Source organism: Protopterus annectens, chromosome 9.part0 (assembly GCF_019279795.1).
Source record: "Protopterus annectens isolate FY-2018-M chromosome 9.part0, PAN1.0, whole genome shotgun sequence".
NCBI lineage: Eukaryota > Metazoa > Chordata > Ceratodontiformes > Protopteridae > Protopterus > Protopterus annectens.
The window spans coordinates 1923852215-1923875309 of record NC_056743.1 but is presented as its reverse complement, the minus strand read 5'-3'; the positions used below and the strand labels follow the sequence as shown (position 1 = coordinate 1923875309).

Sequence of the window (23095 nt, the reverse complement as noted above, 5' to 3'; positions counted from 1 at the left end):
GTTCAGAATTATTTCTGATCACTCTAAATCACATATGTTATGTCAGAGGCATGGGATTATTGGCTGCATTATTCTGATATTGTCCACGATTGTAGTTGCTTCTTTTAGTGTTGTGCACGAGCCTTTATTGGAGTGCCACTTGCTGGAGACCTCTCCTGAGATTACACTCATATTCAGGCAAATCAGTCTGCACAGCTTCACAGTATGCGGCCTACCCCAATTGTATGTCCGATTCGTGATAGATGTCCTCTGCATTATTCATGGAAGGATGATTACATCACACAGACATCCTCCCCGTTGTTGTGTCACCATGTGTGACAGTCACATGATACACATTTTCACTGTGCAGTCCCTACTGTACCATATTGATGTGTGATCGGTGTTGCTTCTACAACCGTTTTCCATTGACATGCCGTCACCTGCTGTACTTTAAGTTGTTTCACCTGTCCTCTTTCCCTGTGTTCATTCCTACAGTTCACTGACCCTGTTTTACCCTTGTGTGACGTGCAGTGGGATTAAGTAAACTCCGTGTAGGCTTCCCGCGATGCCTACATTGAGTTTACATGTGTGCGAGGTGATGCATGGTGAGCAGTAGTGCTCATTGCATATCCATGCCATGCACCACATTTAAAAGTAGTGTCTGTAGTTATCTAGTTTCCTCACCTTTAACAGACTGTTATTGGGAGACATGATCACGGAGTCCAAAAGGGTTACACAAGTCAAGCAGGACTATGCAAAACATACACACACACACTTCCCCTGAGTGTTTATTTTACATGGTAATCCATGTGCCCTTACAGATCATTTGCACAACTTCACTACAGAATGCCAAGAATGGAATTTCACAATACTCTGCACTGAAGATGCACTGACTTGTCCTGTGTTTGGACCATATGCTTAATATTCGTACCTCTGAACTGTCCAGATTTTCACAGAATGTCCAGATGTGTTACTTATCAAGTTTGAGGCTTTCTGCCTTATTACTGGGATGATCTCAGGACTGATGTGACTTAATAATTAAATAACATTTGGTTATTCTAGTACATTTCTGTAGGGTAAATATGTCAAATATGTCCTGTTTTGGGGTTTTTGCCCCGCCCAATGTGTTGGCCTTTTTCCAGATGTCTTGCACTAAGAGATTGAGAGCTGTCTGTGGAGCTCTGGTGGCATTGTGGCTTGGTTCTCTAACTCTCAGCTTATCCTAAACCCAAATAAAACAAAACTTCTGCTTTTCAGCCCAGGTAGATCACCCCCCCTTAAGCAACAACTTTACCATTATGTCCAATAACAAAACCACAATCACCTCTACCGCCCACACCAAACTGTTAGGTGTACAAATAGACAACAACCTTAGATTTGACATTCATATAGCCCAAACTATCAAGAAAGTTCTTAAAAACTTCTGACTCCTCCGTCGGAACAAGGAATTTCTCACTAAACACACTAAAACCACTATAGCCAGGACATAACTAACATCTGCAAAACTGATCTGAACAGATTAGAATCTTGTTATAACAATATTGCGAGAGTTGCTACTGAATCCCAATGTAGGGCCCATCATTGTGTAGCTCTCAAACAACTAAACTGGCTATAGCTGCCTCAACTTCTGAAACTCAATCAATTGACATTGGCCCACAAACTGTACTACTATCCAGCCAAGATTCCAGAATCTAATTAAACCATATTCTACAACAAGAACCTTTAAGATCCAGTCGCCCAAACTGCCTGGAAGTCATCAAAAATAATAATGACACAAGGAAATCTCTCTCCAACTTTCCAAGGCCTGGAACTCCCTACCGAGCCACCGGACTTCCATTAGCTCCACCACAAAATGTAAAAAGCACCACAAAGCACATTAGATGAATACCTGGTTATGCTCCTGTGACTCCCCAGGATAATCACGTAATTAACAATCCTTTTCACCACCTCAACCCAAAATGGCTTATTATTTTCGTATCGACCAACAGAACTAACCCATTTGGATTCTTGTATGACCCACTAATCTGGTTTCTACTTGCCTTGTACTAATCCAGAATCTAGACTTACTTTGCCCCCTAAACATGGTTAACTACTCAACTCTGTCTCATATTTCACCTCTCAGTGCTCAGGACTCAGTTATGCTGGTTCACCCATACTAGTAACCACAACATCTCGGTTATTACATTGTCCTACATACTAACATCCTCTTAGCTAATAACCTCAGCTATTAGAAATAGAACAGAAGAGGCTGAGCAAAAATGGATTCTGCAACTAAATGCAGGCAAACCCCCAAGCATTAATGAAACTGCTTCTTTGAAACCATTTTTAAAGGCAAGAGCCTTAAAGCAGTAATTCCCTTCTGCATGCTTTTATAGGCATTCACATTTGAACTTGCATACTGATTTTAACAGTTTTATGTCTATTTGTTTTTTTTTCTACTATTTTTAAATTAATTGAGTGTGATATAAATATTTGTTTGTCTTAACTAATTGGTTACTTTGAAAGTATATATATCAAGGAAGGTATGGGATGTTTTACTAAGTCTGATAAAGCGACCTGGAAGGTTGTGAAAGCGCTCACTTTGTCGGTGCAATAAAGAAATAAAGAATTTTCCTTCTACTGTGGCAGTTCGACTTTTTATACATACTATTGTTTTATGTGTTGTCTGGAGCTTTTCTCTCCAGGCCTTCGCTGAAAATGGACCCGAGTCCAGTTGGACTTTCCGAGTAAACAAATGTAAAATAAAATAAATAAATAAATTGTGCGCAAAACCGTGGACTTTCAGTGCTCTGATTTAAACAGGAGTGCTGTCTGTATTTGCTTACATGGTTTCCTGGCCGGCAACACTGTTGCCAGCCACAAAACTTCTCTTTTTTACTTTTAAATGTGGTACATGGCATGGATATGCAGTGAGCACTACTGCTCAACACGCATCGCCTTGCACACATGTAAACCCTGTGTAGGCTTCGCAGGAAGCTTACTTGAATCCCACTGCAGGTTGCACAAGGGTAAAACGGGGGCAGTGGTACTAAATGGATTGGAAGCAGACAAACATGTCCTGCAAACCTCTTAGTATTATGGTAGGAAGAAGGGACAGGAAAACCAGTGACCCAAGCTCACTGGAGTATGGAAAAAGAAAATCAAGCCAGGACAACAGGACTGCAGGTTATGACAAAACCTGAAACTGAGATAATTCTGCATGCAAGGCCAAACCACCCAGGCAGGCCACTCATCCTCCAAGTCAGCATCTTGTCAAGAACAAGGACCAGCCATAGAGTAATGCCCCTCCCTCCAGAAGGAGGAAATGTGTCTTGCACAAGTCAAATTTTACTTTTAGTACCCCCAGGCCAAGTTCACACTATGCATGGCTGTGTGATTACATACGTTAAATTCATTGTATCACATTTATATTACTGTTAATATAGTTTGGCAAATGCATTTATGCAGTTATCAGGAAAATGCACAGAAGGCATTGATTTTATAGAACTTGGTGTGCCTTCGCTTGTTTTGAATCCATTGCCACTGCCATATCCTCCTTGCACTCTGCCCATTCACATTGGTTTGTTATTCATTACCAGGTGATTACTATGACCCTTAAGCACTTGATAATGGTGAAATTACCCATTCACATGCTAAGAAGCAGTTCAGAAGTATGAATCAGACATGAGATCATATGATTCCGTCCCGCCTTGATGTGTTTCACAATGCAGGTTTGGGGAAGATTTTAATACATTGTTCACTGCTGTCTTTTAATGCACCCAAGAATTTCAGGAATCAGAAATGACTCCTATCCATAATGTTGCAAACCTTTCTGTATATTGTTCAGTCACTTAGATACACTGACAACAAGTAAGGCGAATGCTTACCTCGACTTTTGATTACTGATCGGTTTCATTTATGTGCACACTTCTTTTGGTTGTACTACATTTTGTTAATGATGTTCTCCTTCAGTTTCAGTAAGAAATTGCTAGTTCTCTTCTGTTGGTGATGTGTAACAAAAGTTAATGTCCTGAAATCCTTAACACTGGTAACTTTTTTGTTTATTTATTTTTTAGATTTTTTTCTTCTGTGCCACTCATATTTTAGTTTTAACAAGTTTTAGTACTGGATCATGTAGGCAATGAGTATTCGTTAAATGAATGACCATGTTCCTGAGAAGGTCGACAAGCTGCGATTGGTGGGCATGAAGAAATGAAGATCGTGGGTGTAGTTTGCTGCTGTGTATCTCAGGATGCACATGTAAATTTTGTCCTGTGTGATTCCACTGACCTAAAAAAAAATACTTCAAATTCACAGCCTAAACTGAGTAGGAAAGCTGACAGGTATTATTACCAATAGCAGGTTCTGTATTCTAGCTAAATAGGCAATCCAGCCATATAGATTCCATTGACCAAGGTGTACTCCAAATTAAAATGAGTTTCACGATAAAGTCCACAGTCCTGAAAATCTGAAGTCGAAACCAGTACCATGCATGCATGGAGAGATGCCCTCCTTAATTGCCTGGTGGGACTACGCAGGATTACTTACCCTCCACTCCCTGTACCACATCCACTGAATTGAAGCATCTTTAAAGTGAACCTCTAGGTTCTGACTGGGATTTGCTGAGATGGGTTCTGAAGCTCTCCTGATTGGAACCTGTTAGTGTCTGTAGTTATCCAGTTTCCTCACCTTTAACAGACTGCTATTGGAGACATGATCACTGAGTCCAAAAGGGTTACACAAGTCAAGCAGGACTATGCAAAAAAGCTCCTGTGATGTAGAAGTAAGCTGACCTCTCATTGAGCCCTTTAATCTTGTTCCCGGACTTGAAAGGAACAGCTTGGAAGTAACAGAATAGCTGTAAAATACATTATGTTCATGTTTGTTTCTGACTGCATAAGTATGGAGTTAGGGTTGGTTTAATACTGGGAGTTTTCTTATGTCTAGATGTATAGGTTACATTCCAAGGGGCACGGACACACACACACACTTATGGTTCCCCTAAAGTTGGTCGAATGTGAACAGCTTTCTAGCCTGCCCAGTTTGGTTGAAAGTGGTATGGGATTACTATATTACTGGGGTTGGGGAATTTGCCCTGTTCTTGTATTGTACAATCTCAGACTTAATATTTATAATTACTAAGGGGATATGGAAGTACAAAAACACTGTTTTTATTTGCATGCTCTGAAATTATGTCTTGGAGCATGTGTTGTGTGAAGTCATTTTTTTTTTTCTTTTTTCATTTTTTCTTTGGGTAATGTTTTTTTATATTGTTTTGTGGTTTCACTCTTTTTAGGTAGAGCCACCATGTTGTAAGTGTGTGTGTTTATATATATATATATATATATATATATATATATATATATATATATATATATATATATATATATATATATATATATTTGTGTGTGTATATACACACAAACACTTAAAATGTTGTAAGCCCGAAAATACCCTGGTGGTAGAAAACCTGTAAAATCACAGGTGTAATCATATTTTGCGCACTAAATTATATTAGCCTACTTGGCTTGGCAGTTTCAAAATATAACAAACAGTAACTTTATAACAGTGTCCAGTCCACAGTCTTTCTTGGTTATGGACTGTCTTATAACCTAAAAAAAAAGAAAACTTTAAGTTGCAGGCCTGTCCCTGACTCCACAGTCTGTCCCAGGCTCTGCTTTCAGCTCTATAAACAGGTACTTACACAAGGTCTAATCACAGGTGACAGTCAACAGTTTTTGCCTAACTGGGCCCAGTTTCATTCAACCCTTCCAGCAGAGCTGTACCTGGCTTATCTAGTACCTAGTGCTGCTTTCCAGATTGGCACTCCTCGGCTGTATGTTAGAGAGCAAAAAAAGGGAAAAAATAGTAAAATGTCTGAGCTGTTGCTGCAAATCGTACGCCCATTTCCCCCCTCGATCTGCATTCTTTAAATTGAAGTAGAGGTACCAAAAAAAAAGTACATCGAACCTTATGTCACAACAGAACTTATACCAGATATAAAGTGGTAAAGCAAGCACTTCAGTTCTAACAAAAGCAGAACAGGATTTCATTTGCGGACTTGCACTAAGAAATGCCGGTGTGGAAATGAATGCTGATAATGCACTACTGACCAATTGGTATCTGCACATCACACCCCTTAATACCTTGAACCTGGCTCAGCTGCTCGCTTTGCCCTATCCTAGCTATTCTTCTGCTTCCAGGTTGTTCTTTAAGATGAACCTTCATTGAGGAACTAACTACATTTAGCAATCCAGGATACTGTCCTTTATATGATAGTGCTTGGCATTTATGATCCTGTGATTCGGTTCATTGTTCTAACAATGTTCCCACATTCCATGCATTCAGAGAACACATTTAAAGCACATACATATTTTTCTATAACCTACATATTACACTGCATGCCTACATCTTTCATCTATATTGCTTGTTTGGGTTTGGCATTTAGAAGGGGGAATAGTTTAAGTTTTTCGGTGAAATTCAGATAACACTTGTACTTAAAAAGAATGATATTGGCCTGAAAAATAGTGCCTGAGGCAATCGTCCACTGTAAGTCATCAGACAGACTTAAAGTTGCTTATGATAAAGAAAAGTTGATATAAGTTATGTGAAGGGCAGCTGCAACCCATGGATGGACACTCAGGACTGTGGGTAATCTTTTTTATATATATCTGTGCTGCCAAATATTGCTGTGATAGGGCATGCTTTGTTTATGGTGATTCTTTGAATTTTTATTTAATTTGTTTTTATTCTTTGAATTGCTTTGAGGTTAATGATGGTATCTCTTGTGTTTCAGGTCCAATAACGAGTGTTTGCTTTACCAAGGATGGGCAGTGCACATTGAGCTCCAGCCTGGATTCCACACTACGCCTTCTGGATAAAGACACTGGCGAGCTGTTGGGAGAGTAAGTTCAGCTCGATCACCCGATACTGTGTAGGATAGTTAAGCGGCTGACTTAACGATAAGTTCAGATCGATCTCCCGATACTGTGTAGGATAGTTAAGTGGTTGACGTAATGGTAGCTAGACTGGTCAGTGGTGTCATTGTGCTCAATCACCACATTGTGCGTCATAATGCAAACTGGGCAAATCACCAAATTCATTGATAAGAGGTTGCTGCAAGGGATAGTTTTCCTGTACTCAAAGTGCCATGACCTTGAAGCTGGATTTAACTAGGGGTTCAGGGACACAGCCCCCTGCATGAAGGGTCAGGAAGCTTTGACACCCACCAACAAGCTACAGATGATGTTTAACATTTCTTATAGGCCTGCATCTTTTGAAATGGCATGTATTTGTATTAGGCTGTTAGTTAACAAAAGGTGAAGCATAACTTAAAACTGTAAGAAATGACTGTCTGTCCTGTACAGACATAATGGACAGGGATGAGTAATTGCCAGGTAGTCTAATACTGAATGTTATACAGAGGGTGGAACTAGGCCATCTGACTAGTAGTAATGTAACTTATTAATTCTCATGTAATGGACCTTTTAATATTTTTCCTATCAGAACATTTGGTGCTTGTGTATAAACACAAGTATGGCTTTGTAATTCAGCAGTGTGGGTTGCCTTGTTATGGTGTCCTCAGCAATTACTCCCAGCTGATGTTGGATAGGAGCCTCAACCTTCTTGAAAACTGAGTTGTTGTTATCAGCCGGGACACCTTTCATTAGCTAAATGTCACCTTGCAGGTGGACTCATTTTCCTGTAGTGCATAGTGCCTTTCATACCAATACACAGATTATTATGTAAGCTGTCACCTTTTTGCCCCAGTCCTCTGATTTGCAGATACATTACATGTTTAGTTAACGTTGAAGGGCTGCAGATTTATGCAACTAACTTCTTTCTTCTGCTGTATGACCAGGCGGTACTCAGAAGGTGCAAGAGTGAGCATGCAGTGGGGTTAGTTTTAGAGCATAACTTCTTAACAGCTCTGCCTCACATGTAAGGAGGATTGCCTACCTTGGTCCCCAGCCTCTGCTGGAGGTCACTAATGGGATCTACGCTACCCAGATGTTCCCCCAGGAGATTTGGTCAGGCAGGAGTCTTACTGTTCCCCACTTCCTCATAGGACACTAGTGTAATCCAGGTCACCAGTAACACCCTGTCCTTGTAACTACAGGTGGGCTTAATCTCCCACTGTTGCAGCATGTGCACTGCTGAACAGAGATATGTTGAAGAGTTGTGGACTTTTCATGTCATACTGGATACTATTGTGTGGTAGACTCCCAGTGTTGTATCTCATAGGTCAATGAGTGGACTTATGGTGCTGCAGGGAATTTTGTAGCAGGCAGTGCTGAGGAAAGACCTGTTACGGGGCTGGACTTCTCTTGACTAAGCAGGCACCATATTAGATACTGCCATGTCAAAGGTCTGAATAGCTTTGTGAGGTGAACTGCTATTGTTGTGGGTACTGAAAAATGTAGGGATAGCCTCCTGTCCTGGTGCACCAATAATACTGATGTCTGTGCTCGGTGGTGCACACTACAACCCTGAGATCAGGTAGTGGTCTGAGAGCTAAAGGAGCTTGGGGGGAGGGCGATGGGAGTGAAAGGCCGGGTGAAAATCACCCCTCGTGGAGGCCAGAATGATGACCACTGCATACACAGCTGTCAGCCTGGTGACTGGGAATGAATGGACAGCAGTTAAGTGGTCAGCAGGTACAGAGAGACTGGAAAAAGAAATATATATAATGCCAATATCTGGCAGCTTAATACAGGCAGTTAAAGCTATAAGCTGGTAACAAGCTTTATTATGTAGTCCTTGGTTTGTTTCTTTCAGTCTCCATTTGTCTGCCATGTGATTTTCCAACAAATTACTTACCCAGGCACTCTTCCAGAGCAGCTTATAAAAAGATGCGATTATACAGTTTGAGTTTACCTAGTTAACAAAAATTGAGTGTCAAATTTCTCTTCCGTAATGTGTCAGGTAGTTTTGGGGTGGGAATCTACTGTTGCAATGAGCACTGATTATCAGATTTCTCTTCCGTAATGTGTCAAGTAGTTTTGGGGTGGGAATCTACTGTTGCAATGAGCACTGATTATCAGATTTATCCTCCGTAATGTGTCAGGTAGTTTTGGGGTGGGTATCTACTGTTGCAATGAGCACTGATTATCAGATTTCTCCTCCGTAATGTTTCAGGTAGTTTTGGGGTGGGAATCTACTGTTGCAATGAGCACTGATTATCAGATTACTCTTCCATAATGTACCAGGTAGTTTTGGGGTGGGTATCTACTGTTGCAATGAGCACTGATTATCAGATTTCTCCTCCGTAATGTGTCAGGTAGTTTTGGGGTGGGTATCTACTGTTGCAGTGAGCACTGATTATCAGATTTCTCCTCTGTAATGTGTCAGGTAGTTTTGGGGTGGGTATCTACTGTTGCAGTGAGCACTGATTATCAGATTTCTCCTCCGTAATGTGTCAGGTAGTTTTGGGGTGGGTATCTACTGTTGCAGTGAGCACTGATTATCAGATTTCTCCTCTGTAATGTGTCAGGTAGTTTTGGGGTGGGTATCTACTGTTGCAGTGAGCACTGATTATCAGATTTCTCCTCCGTAATGTGTCAGGTAGTTTTGGGGTGGGTATCTACTGTTGAAATGAGCACTGATTAGTCAGGAGGATTGCTTCCATGGTTGCATTAAGAGCTAGATGTGGGTTTCTGCTATTTGTGAGTATTGATTAGTTAGGGGAAGGGGTGAACCCCCACTCCTGTAGTGAGTACAGAGAAGTTTAGGGGTGATTTCCTGTTGCAGTGTGCATATCAATATGCTTCATTCAGTTGGTGCAGAGCAAATGCTTTAATTTAGCGTAGGAGATCCTACTGTTGCAGACCATTGTGAGTGTAGGTATATTTGAGGGTTTCCTACTGCTATAATGGATACTGTATTGAGCAAGGGTAAGCAAGGGATCCCTTCCTACTCTCACAGTGGGCATCACACTGAATAGGGATCTGTTAGGGTCCCACTGCTGTTGTTGTAATATCACGCTGGGTAGAGTTAAGTTTGGGGTGTCTTTCTGCTGTTGCAGTGGATATTACACTGAACAGGGATACGTCTAGCGGCCATTCCTACGTTATGTTTGGCATCACATGGAATAGACGTAAGTTGAGGGTTGTCTTTTGCTACTTTTGAGTGTCACAATGGCTACACACAACTTTAGAGTCATCACCGCATTGGTTCAAAATAAGTTGGGGAAGGGCCTCTGCTGTTTCAGAGTTGTGCCACACAGATTACTGATAATTTAGGGGTGGGCTCATGCTGTATCAGTGTGTATCACAGCAGCTCAGAAGTTTGTTTGCTAGAAAGCAGCGGTTGCAGTTGTTGTGCTCCTGGTACTATCTCACCAGGTTGAATGGTCAGTAGCAGCTCTCCTGCAATGGTGTTGTACCCCTGTAGGCTAAGACCACTTCCATCTCTCTGCCACATGCTTTAATAAGGCTTAGTTTCCAAAGGGGAAAAAAGGAGAAACAGGGAACTCTCCTCTACTAGTTAGATGACCAGTACATACTTTTATTACATTTGATAACCAGGCTAGTCACTATTAAACTGACCCTGTTATACAGGGGTATCCAGGAAGAAAAGCTCCTGTGAAGCAATAACAACAGGTTTATCAACAAGTAAAAGAAACGAAGGTTGAGAGAGAGATTATATCATTGATAAGCTAGCCTAAGTCTGTATTTTGCTGCAGACACCAGTGGTGTTCTCTCTAAAATTACTGCACATTTTTTTAATAAATGCTTCATCTTGCACTCATGCCTGACAATCACTAACCCTCCTGTGAAACTCTCACATTTTCTTTCCCCTGTCACCTCACATCACTGCTCTAATAGCATCTGTTAGGCAGATCTCCTTTCTTCATTGAAAGTTTGCCTCATAGTGATGTATTTAAGTGGTGATCTGGGGTTAGATGTCAGAGCCAAACAGAGAGGATGCTGTCTCCCAGACAGCATAGATGGGTGTTTATATATGCCCTGTCCCGCAGCCCTTTGGTAGCAGCCGTAACACTGGGCCCAAATATATATGCCCCCAGCATGCTTGTTGAAATTACAGCATGCTTTGCTTGGCATCCATGCCCTAGATAAGGCCCTATCATGTTGTGACTCCTACGACGGAGCCTCCCTTCCCCCAGGGTGGGAGTGCCATTGTCAGTTGCTCATTCCCATTCTTCCCAACCAGCTCTTCCATCACTCTGGTCCCAGGATGGGAGCACCATTACAACTGCTCACTCCCCTTCTTCCTGGTCAGCTATTCTAGCAGTCTGGTTGTTAATCAGTGTTTATGCAACTTTTAGTTCTTATGTGGCTAGAGGTGTCCACGATCGGTTTACCATTACAATTTTGCCATGCAATTGCTCAGCTATTAAGTATTCGATATAGATGTTCGAATACTTCATATTCCGGCAGGTGACGTGAGCGAACGGTATAATTGCGATTGGACTGTGCATTCGCAATTATAACGTTCGCTCATGTAAAGGGATCACGGTACAGTGCGGTTAGGGAAATACATCCCTTTCCTCACTGTAGTGCGATCTCGGAGTTGGAATATTAAGTTGGGGTGGGGGCGCAGCCCCTGCATAAATGTGATTTTAGTCTAGCTAGTTAGGGAGTTAAGGAAAGGGTGGGATTGCTGTTAAGTGTCGAAAATGTCGTGAACGACATTTTCGACATTAACAGCTGTTTTCCGACATTGGGAACGTTCAGAATTGTGTACTTTCGGCGAAACACTTCGCTAATAAGTACACTTTTTTTTTATTTTCGTAATTATGATAGTAAACCGTCACGATCCTATGTGGCTAGATATGCCACAATCCTATGTGGCTAGAGATGTCACGATCATATTGAGGGCAGATTTGAGCAGTCGTACTAATTCTGCCTCTGCCCTGCTAAGTCTACAATGGAAACAATGCATACATAGAGGATTACTGTAGCTGATGTAGAGGCAGTGAGTCGTTTACATCTTAACTTGTAAGAATGTACACAATAAGATTGCCTTCTGCACCGTCCTGTCTTTAATATGAGTTATTGTTGGGCTGAGCAAGTGGTAAGATCCACAGTTAATATGCCCAGGCCAGCTACCCTAAATTAATGAATTAATTACCTTGTTTGTTTACTGTGGTAGGGAGCTGATCAAGAATGACTAATTCCAGGCCCGGCCCAAGTTACATAGATACTGCTAATATTCAAGTTGCATAGTGTCAGCCAGAAATATACATACCATGCACAATGCACAAGAGTCTAGAGTACATGAAAAGCAACATATAAATATTTAAAAAAATAATGTTAGTTATAAAATTATAAAAGAATGCCATATAATAAAATAGAGTATGAGAAAAGAGTAGAGTTGGTATAAAGTTTATTTAAATGTATATACATTTGTTTCAAATTGAGAGTGGAGGGGACAGCACTGAGTAAGAGACAGATGGAAGGGTTATGTGGTAGAATTAAGTTATACAGCCTGAGGCAGAACATTTGTTTTGACTTTCTTTCACCAGGTATACTTTAAATTAGGATCTAAACTTGGAGCAGGAGGAGAGAACTTTTTAGCTGAGTGGGAACTCATGACAGAATTTGGAGCTAGCAGAGGGAAACTGTGGTTAGTGCAGTAAAGCTTAACTTTGAATGTATGTAGCCCGAAAAGGGACTGTTCTGAGGCTGTACATTTGGTTTTGGACAGTGTCTGCTTCAGAAATACAGTCTCATATTTAGTGCTAAGGTAATTGTAACTATGTAGTTGTAGCAAGCACTGAACAGTCACCAATGCTATTTATTTTATTTGACATTTGTTTACCGGGAAAGTCCGACTGGGATAATATCCCATTTTCAGTGGAGGCCCAGGGAGAAATGCTCCACATTTGCATAGTATGGTTACAAAAGTGAAGTTTATTTCACTTTCCTACCTGCTTGCTGGTAAACAATCCCATCTTTTGGTACTGGTAGTACAAACAAGTGTGTCCATTCTACAGATTTCCACCCATCTACATAATTCCCAATGGCAGGATCAGTGCAAGAGTATATGTCTACTATGAACAACTAAAATGTGATCACTAGGAACACAACCCCTTGATCCCAACACCTTGAAAGTAGCTCCCAAGCTTCAGCTTCATGCTTACACAACAGTGGGGAAAGGGAAAACTCCTAAAAATAGCATAAAGTGGTTTTGCTCTACCCCTTAACTTAGGCAGTTGTGTCTGATCAGCCACGTTCCAGTTAGCTGCTCATTGATGTGACCTGGAGAGGCCCAGCATGCTATTGGTTATGACTTTCCTTAATAATAAAACTCCACTTGGGTTGGGGGTTGGCATAATGGTTAAGATATTTACCTCATATACTCAAGACTCAAGGTTTGATTCTCACCTTTGAAACTGAAATTGGCTAGGCTTAAAGTGGCCCATAAGGGCAGTTGTACTTAACTGTGAACCCTATGACCATGCAGTCCTATAGCCCACATCTGTGTCATACTAGGAGAATTCATAGGGATAGCTAACACCATTCTGAATCCTTACCTGACACAAGGTTTTACTAACAATTCTCATGGTTAATGTTGGCTAGTGGCAAGAAAGACACATTCTTCTCATCTGGCTGTCTGGTCAGTTTCCCACTCAGAACATGGGAAACTGTACAAAGATGAGTGTATATTTAATCTTCATGCAGATAAATTTTAACTAAATGTACATATCATGGCTTCTCAAATTACTGAAATAAAAATCTTTATGTCTCACAACAAAGCAAACACAAGTGCTTTACACAGACTGGGAACTACTGCTGTTTATTGTAAGGAAAACAGATGCAGTAAGTATCATTCATGATACTGGGGAATTAGCTATGCATAGGAGGCTGTCCATCCACTCAGACTGAGTTTCAGAGTGTTAGATGCCCCGGAGGAGGGCTGGTCTTGTAGTGTGCTGAACGGAGAAGTAGGATGCACGACAGAAGAGGAGAAGCCTAAACCGTCTTCATTTCTTTGTTGTACAAAGTAATCAGACTTTCATGCAAGCAGCCTGCTGAGCACTGTGTCAAGTACCCAAACTAGAATTTTGCCTCCTGCATTGCTACTGAATTTTAGGTGTATCATATTGTGCTGACATTTGCCATTTTTGCCTGTGATATTGAAGATTGTTCTAGAGTCAGTAACATCCTTGGAAAAGATCATCAAACACTGTGCCTCTTTAAAGCATATTCCACTGAAGAATTATCATCTTCAGTGCCTTTACTGTCTCAGTAACAATCATCTTGTGTTGTCTTGCAAATATTCTGCACTTTTTGAGATAAAACCCTATCTCACAGGACTTGCAACTTCTTCAGGTCCTTTATCAAGTCTAAAATGGTTCAAGTCTTAGGCCAAAAATGTCCCATCTCTTCTTCAGTAGGGAGGCCTTCCTTGACTGGTATTACCAACAAAAAATTAAATGTGATAAATCTAAAAATGTAATGGTGAAAGATTATGCAGACACTGAGCAAGAGACCTTAGAAACCCTGCCAGTTCAGTGAGACCTCGGTGAGGTGCAGCCTTATCTGCCTCAGTTCCAGTATCTGCTTTCCCTGCTGTTGCCCTTATGGAAGCCGATAGTGGGATAGGAGGTTCGCTGTTTTCTCAGGCCTTAGTAAACATTTTACCTGTATCACAGCTGGATATTGATTTCCATGTGTCTGCAGAGTGCCAGCAGAAAGTGTGTACCATTAGGGAATGCTCCACTTCCTTTGATAGCCTCATCCTTTTCATACAGATGTCTGAAGGCTCCACTTCAGGAGAGTGTGCTTTTGGTAGTTTGGCAGAAAAACATAATCAACTTGAGCCTGTGTCTCTACTGTATGGGACAGACTCCTTACCCCTCTCCTTACCCCACTGATGCTGAAGGCATTTTGGTGAAAAATACTAGTATAGCGTGGTAGAGGTGAATATTCCAGGACCCCAACTTGGGACAACCGTCTACCTCTGGTATGGTTCTTTCCTCCAAGAGAAGGGAACCTTCCTCCAAATAAGTCTTCCAGCATGGTTGTTGGGGTAGAAAGCAACCATTTGTGCATTTTGTCCAATTCTACTCATACTGGGGAATGATTCTAATGAATAAGAGACATTTTCTTCTGGTATGCACAGAGAGTACTTTATATGGAGAGCAAAAGAAGTGTTAAATTTTATGATGGATACTTTTTCACATAAGAATTGTTATATTTTTTATGAGAAATCCTTTTTTTCCATGTAAATTGCTTTATTTGTACGTGGCATACTTTTTTTCTGGTTACCCAGGTTGTGTTACATGGGATGGCTGTGTTGAGCAAAAGATGAACATAAAACCAATCAACCTACCAAATATGAATCCAGAATTGCTACGCTCAGTGTAGGTTCACCAACAAGATGCAGCTTGGAAGTGAATTACATGATGGTAAGGAGGAGGGTGGACATCCTGTGTAACCAGCAGACAAGATAGAAGGGCAGTGCAGCAAAGCCACTTGACTTGGGGTTCAGAGTCTACTACTCATGAGGAGGACAGACTAAAAGTGGTGTGGGAATTGTGGTGAGGGAGAGGCTTCAGAAGAAAATGAGGGATACCATAAGTATTAGTGACAGGCTCATGGCAATCAGACTCCAGTGTAAGGAAAGGGCAGTATTCATAATCTAAGCCTATGACCCACAGCAGGGTTGTGATAGTGAGGAAAAGAGTGCATTCAGTCAGCAGTTGCAGGAACTTTTAGATCAAGCAGAACAACATGCATTGGTGTTGATAATGAGTGACCTGAATGCACATATCTGGACAGACAGAAAGTACAGTTTTGTACCTACCATAAATGTAGATGTCCGAATTGGATAGCATCTGCAGTCATAACAACTGGGTTGTCCTGTCGTCAGGCAGCCCTTCAGTCGGCCGGATTCCAAAGTCCGGGTCCGGCTTCGGCTGATGTCGCACTTCACCCGACGTCATCTCTGTTGGTCTTCGGGTATAAAAGCATCAGCCGACGCCATTTTCTTCAGTGTTTCTTGCCCCAGATGCCAGAAGCCCTATAGAAGGCTAAAAATTTTGGATAGATGCCAATGTTTCCAAAAGATAGAGGTAAACACAAAAATAAGCATGTATGTACATAAATACAAACAAATACACCATGAAAGAAATCCCCCCACTAGCTAGCTATTAGAAGGGTAAACACCCTAGGAGTACCACAGAGGGAAGGAGGGAGGTAATCCTGACTGCAGATGCTATCCAATTCGGACATCTACATTTATGGTAGGTACAAAACTGTACTATGTCCTTCATGGATGCATCTGCAGTCATAACAACTGGGTAGAATACCATAGCCAACTAGGGGAGGAGGATAAAAGTAAATTATGGTGTGTTTAGGATCCCTTGCAGAACAGCAGTGGCAAACCCTGCTCGGGATCTGGAATATAGAGGTGAATTATAATGCTTGGCAAATGTATGCACGGAGGTTCAAGTAGCCGCCTCAATAATGTCTTTGGTAGCCACTCCTCGTAAGAAGGCTGTGGTAGTGGCTGTTGCCCTTGTAGAATGAGGTCTTATGTTCTGTGGAATTGGCTTTCCATGGAAGGAGTAACAGAATCGTATGCAATTTCCTATCCATTTGGAGATTGTCTGTTTGGAAATAGCTTTTCCTTCCCTTCCTGTTGCATAGGCTACGAAAAGTTGGTCAGTCTTTCTGCTATTTTTTGTTCTGTCCAAGTAGTAGCGTAGCTGTCTATGTACATCCAAGGTATGCAGTATTCTTTCCCTCTGTTTTGTGGGTTGGGAAAGAAGGTAGGCAGGTGGATTGCCTGGTTTAAAGACACTCTGGATACCACCTTAGGCATAAATGTAGGATTAGTCCTCATGGACACTCTATCTTGGTGGAAGATTAGAAAGGGTTGCACTGCCATTAAGGCCTGTAGTTCTGAAACCCTCCTTGCTGAAGTAATTGCCAGTAGGAAAGCAGTTTTCCATGACAGGTGTTGTAGGTCTGCTGTTGCTGCTGGTTCAAAAGGTGATAGTGTCACTTTTTCTAGCACAAAGTTCAAGTCCCAAGCTGGCAATGGTGGTTTCCTTGGAGGTTTTACATTCTTGATTCCTCTGAGGAACTGCCTGAGCAAAGGGTGTGAAAAAACAGGTGGTTCAAAGCTGTATTCTGCTGAAATAGCTGATGCATGAATCTTGATGGAGGAGTAGGACAGGCCTGAATGAAGTAGTTCGGCCAGATACTCCAGAATGTTAGGCATATCTATGTTTGATACATCTTTTCCTCTTTCAGAACTCCAAATGACAAACCTTTTCCATTTCCCAGCATAATTCCTTCTAGTTGAAGGCCTGCGTGCTTCAAGAATAATGTCTTTAACTCTTTGTGAAAGTTCTGTATTAGCAGCTGCTATGTGATGTTCCATGCAGTCAGTTGCAGCGTTTTTAGGTTTGGATGCATGGTGCTGAAGTTGTTCTGAGTTAGCATCAAAGGCATCAGGGAATTGGCCACATATTGTTCGAGACATGCTCCTCAGCAGTGGGTACCAATGCTGTCTTGGCCAGTTTGGAGCTATCAGGATTATCCTTGGACGTTCCTCCTTGATTTTTAGTAGTACTTTGTGTATCAAGGGAAGAGGTGGGAATGCATATGCTGTTAGGCCTTTCCAGCTGAAGGAGAGCGAGTCCACTTTCCATGCTAGTGGGTGGAATGTCCTTGTGCAGAATTTTTGAGCTGGTGATTGAGAGGTGATGCGAATAGATCTATCTGAGGCATTCCCCATTTCTTGAGATGGTCTTGAAGATATCCGGGTGCAGCTGCCATTCGTGGGCATCCGATGTGGTCCTGCTTAACATATCTGCTAGAGAGTTTTCTTTTCCTGGCACAAATATTGCCTGTAACTGGATGTTGTAGCTGAGTGCCAGGGTCCACAGCTCCAAAGTCATTCTGCATAGGGGTAAGAATGAGTGCCTCCCTGTTTGTTGATGTACCACATGACTGTGGTGTTGTCTGTCCTTATCATCAAGTGGTCCTCCTTGAGAAATGGTCTGAACTTTTGGATTGCCAGTTTTACTGCCAGCATTTCTTTTAGGTTGATGTGCAGGTGAAGTTGGTCCTGTGTCCACAATCCTTGCGCATTTGTCCAGCATATGCGCCCCCATCCTAGGTCTGAAGCATCTGTTGTGATGGTCTGGCTTGCTTGACCCTTGCGAAAGGGCAGGCCTGGGTTTGACTGGCATGCCTGAGCCCACCATAGGAACTCCTGTTTTAAGCATGGTATTAGTGGGATTTCCGTTTCTAGGCTGTGTCTGTGTTGGGACCATAAATTCTTTAGGTACCACTGTAGTTTTCTCATATGTAGTCTGGCAAATGGAACCAAGATTATGCACGATGCCATGAAACCCAAGGCCTGCAGTACCTTTCTTGCTGTTAACTTGTTCAGTTTTGTTAGTGCCAAGAAGTAAAGAGGGAGTTCTTTTTGTTTTTCTGTAGTTAGGAATGCCATTTGTCTTACTGTGTCCAATTCCGCTCCCAGGAAAGTCCTTGTCTGGGATGGTATCAGTCTTGACTTTTGTAAGTTGACTGTGTATCCCAGTGCTTGAAGCAAGTAAATGACCCTTTGTAAATCTGTTGTCAGCTTGCTTTTGTTGTCTCCTTGTATCAGGCAGTCGTCCAGGTATGGATAAATTTGAATTCCCTGTAGTCTGCAATGGGCGATTACTGATGCCAGGCATTTTGTGAATACTCTGGGCGCAGTAGATAAGCCAAAGGGCAATGCTGAGAATTGATAGTGCTCTGATCCTGCAAGAAATCTGAGGTATCTTCTGCAGATTGGTCGAATGGGGACGTGCAGGTATGCCTCCTTGAGATCTAGAGTTACCAGCCAACACTCCTTGCCCAGCATGGGAAGAAGTTGCTGTAGGGTCAGCATTTTGAATTTTGGGACAATGATGTAAGTATTCAGGGTGGACAGGTCTAGAATTGGTCTCCAACTTTTTTCCTTTCTTGGAACTAGGAATAGTCTGGAGTAGAACCCCTTTCCTTGCTCTGCTGTTGGCACTTTCTCCACGGCTCTCATGTTTGCTAACTCCATTATCTGTTGTAGAGCCTCTGTCTTTTGATTTGGAGGTAGATTTGGCATTCCTCTTTTGTCTGGTAAAGTGTGGAAGTGGAACCGGTAACCTTGATCTATGGTTCGTAAAATCCACTTGTCCTTTGTTATGTGGTGCCAGTTTTTGAAAATAAGGTTAGCTTTCCGCCTAGAGGAGCTGCTATTTGTTCCCTGGTAGGCGGGTTTAGGATTAAGTCACTGTGGCTGTGTTGATGTAGAGGCAGGTGTTGAGTCTGTGCCTCTGTTGTTACCTTGCCACTGTCGTCCTCTGTAGGCACCTCCTCTGGATTGGTTTCTGCCTCTGGAACGTCTATTCCTGCCCCTTTGAGGTCTTGTGGAGTCAGGAAAGGACCAATTTTGGCAGGCCAGTTCCTGCTAAACCTTGGGGTTGAACCTGCAAGAAATCTTTAACTGTCTGGACTGATTTTGCCTTTTCTTCCATTTTCTTCATAACCTGCTGGGCAGGTGTACCAAACAAACTTGTTTTATCCATAGGAGCATCTAGCAATTTAGATTTAACATGATCCGGTAAAGCTTGCTCCTTTAGCCATGCATGCCTTCTAATTACAGTGCCAGTCATGGCTGATCTAAATGAAGCCTCCAGTGCATCATAGCCACATTTTAAAGAATGGTTACTAACTTGCTGTATGTTATTTACCATTTCTAATACATATTTCTTATCAAGAGATTCATCAGTGGTTAGCTTTTAGTTAACTGATCAAGCATAAACTCTTGGTATTGTATCATGTGAAACTGACAGTTTAAAGCTCTAGCTGAGAGAGTCGCTGAAGTGTAAAGCTTGTTACCCCATCTGTCTAATGACCTTGCTTCCCTTTCAGAAGGAACAGGGTTTTTAGCTATGGTCGCGGGTACTGCCTTGGGACCCTGGGAAATAGTTTTGGGGTCTGCAAGAGGGGCCTTGTAAAGGTGGTGATGAGTATCTGGCACCCTGTAAAATCTGTCTGGTTTGGCAGGGGCTGGGGGTAAAGAATCTGGAGCGGAGCAGACATCATTGAAAGCATCATCCACCACAGAGAGAACAGGAGGTATAGCTAAGGGCCTGTGCTGTGGAAGGTGCAAAAAGGTCCTAAGTCTTTTCCTGGAGTCTGAAAAATCCTGTTGCTGCCATTGGAACTGTTCTCGCATGGCATGCAAGGTTTCCCCAAAGGAGAATTCTTCTGGTGGGGAAGCAGCTGGAATGGATTCTTCAGCATCAGAATCTTCAAAATTGGAGAAAGGAGCCTTTGGCTGGTCAGTTATGTCTGATTCATCAGCAGAATCATCAGAGGACACTGGCTCATGGGGCTCTGCCCTAGGTCTCTTCTCTGGGGGCTGAGAGGCCCTGTCTGGGTGAGATTGAGATCCTCTAATTAATGAAATTAAATCTTCTGCCAAAGTAAGCATTTGAGAACTGGAAGAGGGCCTGGTTGAGGGGGGTTTAACAGGCACTGTTTTAGTAGTCTTTGCTGCTTTAGCCCTGGCGAAGGCCTTAATGGACATGGCTGCTGGAGGCCTAGCAGCACCACGTGCTGGGGTAGAGACATCCAAGGGAATGGTGTCTGATAAGTCAGTGGTAAGCACCGTAGTGGGTAAAATTTCTGAGGCCGATTCAAGAGTGTTAGCAGGGACCTCAGTTGTGGAGATAGATTCAGCTGTATTTTGATCAGTTTTCTCGGTTTCAGCCGAAACCGAGACACTCATGATTTGCTTAACCATGGTTTCGGCCGAAACCGCGGACCGCAGTGTCGGTCTTTTCTTTGCGTTTTGGCAGAATGCGTGGTCGGAGGATCCGACGGCATAATGTACGCAAAATCAGAACCGAAAACTGTTCTGCAAACTCCCACCGACGTCTAAGCGTTAGTCTATTGAAAGAAGCACAGGCCGAACAGGCTGCTACGTCGTGGGCTGGGCCTAAGCAAGGCAGGCAGTAAGAGTGGAAATCTTTATGAGGTATTTGTTTCCCACAGGTTAAACAATTATTAACTTTTTCTGACATCGGCTGAGGCAAGAAAGAGTCCCCAACGGGGTACTTAGATTTAGAAGTCTTCGAAGTAGTATTCGGTAGAAGTAATCTCTGGATCCGACCGACCGGCACTTGCGAACAGCTTCTGCTTGGCCACGCGGCAAGAAAGACTGAAGAAAATGGCGTCGGCTGATGCTTTTATACCCGAAGACCAACAGAGATGACGTCGGGTGAAGTGCGACATCAGCCGAAGCCGGACCCGGACTTTGGAATCCGGCCGACTGAAGGGCTGCCTGACGACAGGACAACCCAGTTGTTATGACTGCAGATGCATCCATGAAGGACATCAGGATATAATGACTATCTTGGTCCACATGGGTGGGACAAAAGAAATAAAGGAGGAGTGGCCATTCTAGATTTCTGTCTGGCAAATGGCTTGATGGTGGCTAACACATGGTTCATTCAGAGTGATAGTCACAAGAAAACATGCAAGAATGGCCAACATGCAACTCACGTAGACTTCCTTATAATAAGGAAAGAGCACTGGGGTAGAATCGGTGATTGCAAAGTCATCATTAGTGAAACAGTTGTCTGACAGCATAAACCACTGGTTGCCACAATCAGCTGCAAGCAATGATCAGAGAAGGCTCTAAGGTCAACAGACTAGGCTGAAGACCTGGACGTTGACTGGAAAGAAAGCACAAGAGTTCAAGGAATTACTCAGGGCCCTAGCACCTCAGGAAGAAAAGGAAATAGGTGGAGCTGAAGAAGAATTGCACCACCTCAAAACAGCATGGGTGAGGGCTGCAGAACAGGGCCACCTCAAAACAGCATGTGTGAGGGCTGCAGAACAGGACCACTTCAAAGCAGCATGTGTGAGGACTGCAGAACAGGACCACCTCAAAACAGCATGTGTGAGGGCTGCAGAACAGGACCACCTCAAAACAGCATGTGTGTGGGATGCAGAACAGGACCACCTCAAAACAGCATGTGTGAGGGCTGCAGAACAGGACCACCTCAAAACAGCATGTGTGAGGGCTGCAGAACAGGACCACCTCAAAACAGCATGTGTGAGGGCTGCAGAACAGGACCACCTCAAAACAGCATACGTGAGGGCTGCAGAACAGGACCACCTCAAAACAGCATGCGTGAGGGCTGCAGAACAGGACCACCTCAAAACAGCATGCGTGAGGGCTGCAGAACAGGACCACCTCAAAACAGCATGTATGAGGGCTGCAGAACAGGACCACCTCAAAACAGCATGTATGAGGGCTGCAGAACAGGACCACCTCAAAACAGCATGTATGAGGGCTGCAGAACAGGTATGGAAATAAGGTACATAAGAATGGTAGTGGTGGAGTGCAGAAGTACAAGAAGTCATTAGAAATTAGTAGTGCAGGAAAAAGTGCAACATAAAAAAGATGGACCAACAAGGAGGCAACAAGACAACAGAGGCACTCTGTCAGCTTCTGGAAAGTGACTCGGTATATGGCACAAAGAAACCCTGTCAGGTTGCAGGCAAAGACAGAAAGATAAATAAGGTAGTCAGACACCCTTCGTACGGGATGCCAGGTGTAGGAGTATCTGTGGTGTTTGGTGTTGCTTTAGAGATTCCTTAGGATGGGTATTAATCATTTATAGGTAAAGGAGGTCTTTGAGGTTTGGGAAGATTGCTTTTTATTGTCTCAGCATAGGTTGATCTGTGTGTGTGGTGGACACCATGAGTGGCGGATGTAGTATGTATATGTTCTTAACATCCTTGTTTGTATGTGAGATTTTTGCCACCAGTGAAATTGTTTATGTATATCGCTCATGTACAGTGTTTGTTGTTTTAAGAATTAAGTGGTTGTTTGCAAACATGAGACGATACATTGTCTCAAGATGCCCATATCTATCAAGCTGGCTATAGATACATTTGGAAATTGCATATCCTTGTTGTCCAGACCTGTATTTGGGTGTGCTACTGTAGGTCATGGACTGGGTTACTCAGAGAACTCCTTGAATGGTCTTTGGCACTACACTAGGTTAGATTGCTCTAAGATTTGATAGTAGTACTGTTTAATGTGCAAACTAACTGCTCTAAGCTTGTTTCTGCACAATGGCTTTGTTTTAGCCACACTAAGTACAGAT

The 23095-nt window shown here is 42.6% G+C and overlaps 1 protein-coding gene across 2 annotated transcripts in view; it reads left to right on the top strand.

Moving 5' to 3' along the window:
• WDR83 (WD repeat domain 83) overlaps positions 1 to 23095 on the top strand; it is a 346786-nt gene that overhangs the window by 138199 nt on the left and 185492 nt on the right. For both annotated transcript variants that reach the window (XM_044084728.1, XM_044084727.1), the window contains exon 7: positions 6755 to 6863. In XM_044084728.1, coding sequence (XP_043940663.1) covers positions 6755 to 6863 — 109 coding nt within the window. The remainder of the gene's footprint in view (positions 1 to 6754; positions 6864 to 23095) is intronic.